Below are 5,975 nucleotides of genomic sequence, written 5' to 3' on the forward strand. Positions count from 1 at the left end.
TTGCACTCCAGCCTAGGTGACAAGAGAGAGACTCTGTCTCAAAAATTTAAAAAATACAAATAAAAATAAAAGAAATGTTATATATACTTAACTTACAAGTTTGATTATATATCTGTTTTAAATAAACATGCAATTATCAAAATTATTTAAATGAGTTGCCTAAAAGTATGTACTTCCTAAATTACTCTTACGAAAAATTCATTCATTCAATTATTATGTATTTAAGAAATATTGTATTTAGCAAATACCATGTCCCTTACATGTTTCCAGATCTTAGAGATTAAAAAAGTGATTAAAAGAAGCATTACAAATAAATTTGTTTTTATTATTCTTCTTTACAAAAGAGTAGTTTTTCTCCATACCTCCAAGTGGAAATTATGTATAATCAATACACTGAGAACAATGTGTCTAATTCTTGTTTTATTCCTTTAAGGAAACACCAAAAAAAACTGTTAATATGGTAAAGTATTGTTTCTATATGAAGCTGTATTTGATTCATATTTCTAAAAACTAAACATTAAAATATTAATACTCCTGAAATTCTCCTCTTTTAATAAAATTGAGTGATATTTTAGTTTACGTAAAAATCCTCTTTACTCCTTAACTGTGATTTTCTCAATTGACCTAAATTTTTTTCAGTCAAGACCTTCCATGTTAGCAAGACCTCTCCACATAGCCTAAGTATTCTATGTTTTTTGATGCTGCTTTCTTTTTTAAAAAAACAGATTTCTACCATTTTTTGAACTGAGAATTTTATTGCTATTAGTCTTTTTCACCTGTCATAATAATACCTTTGCTGTAATATAAAAAAGATCTTTTGTCCACAAATATTAAGAATATACTGCTAAGTATTTAATTGCCCTGATTCTAAAATTTTGATTATTATACTTTTTATTTCTCAAATAATGTTCTAGTAGGTTATCTCTAGGGAGGAAAATGATAATTTAAAAATCAAACAATTAACCAGTTCATTGAGAAATACTCTGTTTCTTGCTGTTGACTGATTATTTTAAGTAAATTAGGTGTTATGCTATTGACATATCGAATGGAAACAAAGGAAAACCCTTGTAAAACATACACAGACTCAAAGTCATGTTAGAGGTCTGGAATGAACCATCTACATGGTCAAGAGTAGCTGTTGTATCACACACTTTCAGATAATGTATGTCTGACCTCTGTTACATTAGAAAAAATGAATTTTTAAAATAAGATAGTCAAATCAGGATTCTGTCAGTTGCCTTCACTATAGTTTAATATCGTTTAGGAGTTGAATACTGGACTGGGTTACAAGTTATGTAAATCATAGGTTCAGGGAATACCCGCGGTGAGAGAAAGCGCCAAGTGGGAGAGAACAGTTGGAAAGGGTCTTGAGAAGATGAAGTATGAATTGTGGCACAGGATCTTGTGGCCTGGGGCCCAAAGCAAGCAAGGTCTTCCTTCTTAGTGCCTTGGGAAACATGCTTTACCCTTTCTCTCCACCTCAAACTGTGGGCCTATGGACACTAATCTAAAAAACATTGGTCCTCCAAGAAAGAACCAGATTTTGCCACACACCTCAGTAGGCTTAATTATTTTTCCTCTCTCTCTTTCTCTCTCTCTCTGTCTCTCTCTCACTTTTGCATCTGCCCATATTACATGGAAATTTGACATTATATGAACAATGAAGGTAAATGGAAAATATGAAATAAAATGTATTTTCAGTCAGGTACCATTATGTTGACACAGGACATGTCCTTTTAATGTATACTTACATTCATTTAATTCAGAACAGATTTCTATAAAGTAGGACTGTGTTTCTTGGTAGTAACAGCTTGACCCTGAATTATTAAAATAATTAGCCCTAATTCTATATTATTATGATACAGACAAAAATTACTATTGGGTTATCCAAGTGAGGTTATTTATTCATTTTCTTTCCCTAAGGAATCAACTGAAGTATTCACCGAGGTAAGTAAGTTTTATTTAAACAAAATGAATAAAATATAATCTCAAAACATTTTCTTTTGTATTTTATGACCAATTATTTTTGTTATTAGCAGAAAACTGAGCTGACTGAAGAAGCAAAGAATTACCAAAAACATCTGGTAAATTTTCCATACAATCATAGCACAATTAGATTTTACTTGGAAACTGCCAAGTCGCAATCCTCTTGACCAAAAAAAAAAAAAAAAAAAAAAAAATACTATGTTTACCAAGTTCTAATTTTTATAAAAGTCTTCTTATACTTTTAAAAATGGTTACAGAAGCACTCGCCAACTGTACCACTTACATTATTGCTAAGTATCCACCCAACAATTATTCCATGGCAATTCTAAAATTCCATTGATTTTACACTTTGTAAAAATGAGAACTTAGCCTAAAAGAAGATGCCACTGTATTTAATTTCAACTTAAATCCCTACAACAATCTGTGGCTAAATCTATATAGATAAATAGAACATAGAAGAGGGAAATATGTACTCATAATAAAATATATGTCAGGCATTATGCAAACAAAGTACTCTTTCCGTATTAATTCTTCTACTTCTACAAGACAAATAATACTCAGAGAGATTAACTGACTCAGTGTCATAGGTTCCACTAAGTTAAATCACACATTCTATATGACTCTGAGGACCAGGGTTTTCCTACCAGAAATAGAAAATAAACCACAACTGGGGACACTTATCTTGGTCAAGAAATTATCTTCTTGCCTTTTTACATGTATTTTTAATTTTATTCTTCCTTGTTTTTGATTTCTTTCACTCAAGCACTGTGGCTTTGGGGTCTGAATTAAGCAAAGAATTTTCTTACTTCTACAGTTAATTCTATAAATGTAAGCATAGAGTTAATTTTGTATGAATCAATTTTCCTTTAATTAGATTCATTTGGTAAAATGTAGAATTTATCCAAATAAAGTTTTGATTCATTTGGTTAGGTTCAGGTCTGTCTGATTCATGGGACATCGAGATAATTATTTATATATTTTTTCTAGAAAAAAATCAACCAATATTATCAGTTAGCCTTGCCCCAATATGTAAAATATCAATATCGCAAAATTATGGAACCATGGAAAAACATGAAAACAAATGCTTACCAAGTTATCCCCGCTCTGGTGAGTGCTCTCTTTTTATTTGCAACTTAAAAATTGTTATCTTTTGTGCTAAAAGTAAGCTGGGGGGATGAAATTGACATAATCCCAATAAACTCAAGTAGAAGCTGAAACAAATAGAAATGTCTAAGCTAGAAATCAAATAATAAATCATAATGCAAATACAGCCTAATAAATAAAAATAATGTTACAAAAGTATCTGAAATTGTAAAAAGTAGCTGGACCAAGTGCTACTTAACGTTTATCCTTCATCTTATTTTTTTTTTTCAAAAAAAAAAAGACATTTGACCTAGGAAACATTTCTTCTAACATGAAGAATGAAAGAGAGAACAGAACATTGAACCCAGAGAACGAAAGTGTATTATAAACAACATGGGTTTTGGAATCAGGAGACCTAATATAAATAGGCTTTTGAACTTAGGCAAGTCTCATCATTTCTCTGGATATTTTTAAATACGATTTAGTTTTTTAGATATGCATATAGCATTTAAAAGTGTCTTCCATATAATTTGAGAAAAATCAGAATTTAGTACCTACGATTTGCATATGAGATGGAGATTTGTTCCTGTACATTTTTTTAAAATAAAATTCTTCAATTTTTTGTCTTTTCTCTTCAAAGAGGGATTTTTAAGATTCTTGAATTCACTGCTTCTACTTTACTTTGGTAAGTGCCTTTAGGCCTAGAATTTAAGCAATAACTTTTATGTGAAGAAAGTGATATTAAATAACATTATTAAGTAATATACTTTCAACTTTAATTAAATCATATTTTTGTTTATAAAGTTTTAAATTTTGCTTTCATCTTTTTGACTCACAAATGTAAGTTGTCTGGGTAATTTGCATGCATATTTCATAAATACTTTAAATATAAATTGTAGTACATTTCCTCCATAGCTAATGATACATTCAGCCAGAAGCAATGGCTCTGAGTAAAAATTGTCACAGGCATAGTATTCACACAGATGATTTCCTGTCATCTTTGAGTTGTGCCAAGAAATTCAGACCTGGCACTTTGGTTTGAGAAAAGATATGTAATATCAAGAGTGTTTCATACACAGTTCAAGCCATTTAAGACAAATTTCCTGCATCATTTTCTCTGGAAAAATTAATGTTTTATACAAAAATCTTTGCTTGTTTTTAAAATTTCTCTCTTTGAGAATTTATTCAATGGATTTAGAGCCATGATGGCAACTCAAGAAAATTATAATGCCCTTTGTGTAGTCATGTTTTATTTTTCTTTTTTTGCTCTTGCAGCATTCAGGTTTATCTCCTATCCTAGAATTCTGTCTCATTTAATTAAAATGCTTTGTTCTTTTTATGTGTCCTGAACACAAATTTCTAACATGACAAAGTAGGTTTCAAAACAATAAATAATAATAGTAATAATAATTTATCGAGGTCATATAGTGCACCAGTTACAATTCTAAGCCCTTGCCTATATTGACTAATTTAATGTTCACAAAAAACCTATCAAGTAGTTAATACTATCAGCTGATTTTTTTTCCATAAGTTATTGGGGTACAGGTGGTATTTGGTTGCATGAGTAAGTTCTTTAGTGGTGATTTGTGAGATCCTGGTGCACGCATCAGCCGAGCAGTATACACTGCACTGTATTTGTTGTCTTTTATCCCCCCCACCTCACTCTTCCCCTCAAGTCCCCACAGTCCGTTGTATCATTCTTAGGGCTTTGCATCCTCATAGATGAGCTTCCACATATCAGTGAGAACATATGATGTTTGGTTTTCCATTCCCAAGTTACTTCACAGAGAATAATAGTCTCCAATCTCATCCACGTCCTAGGAAATGCAGTTAATTCATTCCTTTTTTGTGGTTGAGTAGTATTCCATCGTATATACATACCACAATTTCTTTATCCACTCATTGATTGATGGGCGTTTGGGTTGGTTCCATGGTTTTGCAATTGTGAATTGTGCTGCTATAAACATGCGTATGCAAGTATCTTTTTCTTATAATGACTTCTTTTCCTCTGGATAGATACCCTGTAGTGGGATTGCTGGATCAAATGGTAGCTCTACTTTTAGTTCTTGAAGGAATCTCCACACTGTTTTCCATAGTGGCTGTAGTGGTTTACATTCCCACCAGCGGTGTATAAGTGTTTCCTGATCACCACATCTATGCCAATATCTACTGTTTTTGATTGTTTGATTAGCAAATAAAAACATAAAGTGGGGAAAGGCCACGCTTTTCAACAAATGGTGCTGGTATAATTGGCTGGCCACATGTAAGAGAATGAAATTTGATCCTCATCTCTCACGTTACACAAAAATCAACTCAAGATGGATTAAGGACTTAAACCAAAGACTTGAAACTATAAAAATTCTGGAAAATTGGAAAAAAACCCTTCTAGACATTGGCTTAGGCAAGGATTTCATGACCAAAAACCCAAAAGCAAATGCAATAAAAACAAAGATAAGTAGCTGGGACCTAATTAAACTAAGGAGCTTTTGCACGGCAAAAGGAACAGTCAGCAGAGTAAACAGACAACCCACAGAGTGGGAGAAAATCTTCAAATCTATATATCCAACAAAAGACTAACATCCAGAACCTACAACGAAATCAAACCAGTAAGAACAAAACAGACAATCCCATCAAAAAGTGGGCTAAGGACATGACTAGACAGTTCTAGAAAGAAGATAAACAAATGGCCAACAAACATGAAAAAATGCTCAACGTCACTAATGATCAAGGAAATGCAAATCCAAATCACAATGCAATGCCACCTTATTCCTGAAAGAATGGCCATAATCAAAGTATCAATTGATTTGAGATGAAGAACCTGAAGCGGAATGGAGGTTAAATAAATTGTTCATGATAATCCTGAGAAAATAAAAAAGCCCAAAAAAATCGAATACAGATTTCCAGCC

General features: G+C 32.0%; 1 protein-coding gene across 1 annotated transcript in view; it reads left to right on the forward strand.

Annotated features, from left to right (window-relative positions):
- Positions 1–5,975, forward strand: part of LOC105530653 (alpha-S2-casein-like) — a 19,544-nt gene that overhangs the window by 5,821 nt on the left and 7,748 nt on the right. Inside the window, exons 3-7 of the mRNA XM_011968286.1 lie at positions 434–460; positions 1,924–1,947; positions 2,040–2,084; positions 2,974–3,093; positions 3,712–3,754. Of these exons, the coding sequence (XP_011823676.1) occupies positions 458–460; positions 1,924–1,947; positions 2,040–2,084; positions 2,974–3,093; positions 3,712–3,754 (235 nt within the window). The 5' untranslated portion in view covers positions 434–457. The remainder of the gene's footprint in view (positions 1–433; positions 461–1,923; positions 1,948–2,039; positions 2,085–2,973; positions 3,094–3,711; positions 3,755–5,975) is intronic.

Source organism: Mandrillus leucophaeus, unplaced genomic scaffold (genome assembly GCF_000951045.1).
Source record: "Mandrillus leucophaeus isolate KB7577 unplaced genomic scaffold, Mleu.le_1.0 Scaffold837, whole genome shotgun sequence".
Classification (NCBI taxonomy): Eukaryota; Metazoa; Chordata; class Mammalia; order Primates; family Cercopithecidae; genus Mandrillus; species Mandrillus leucophaeus.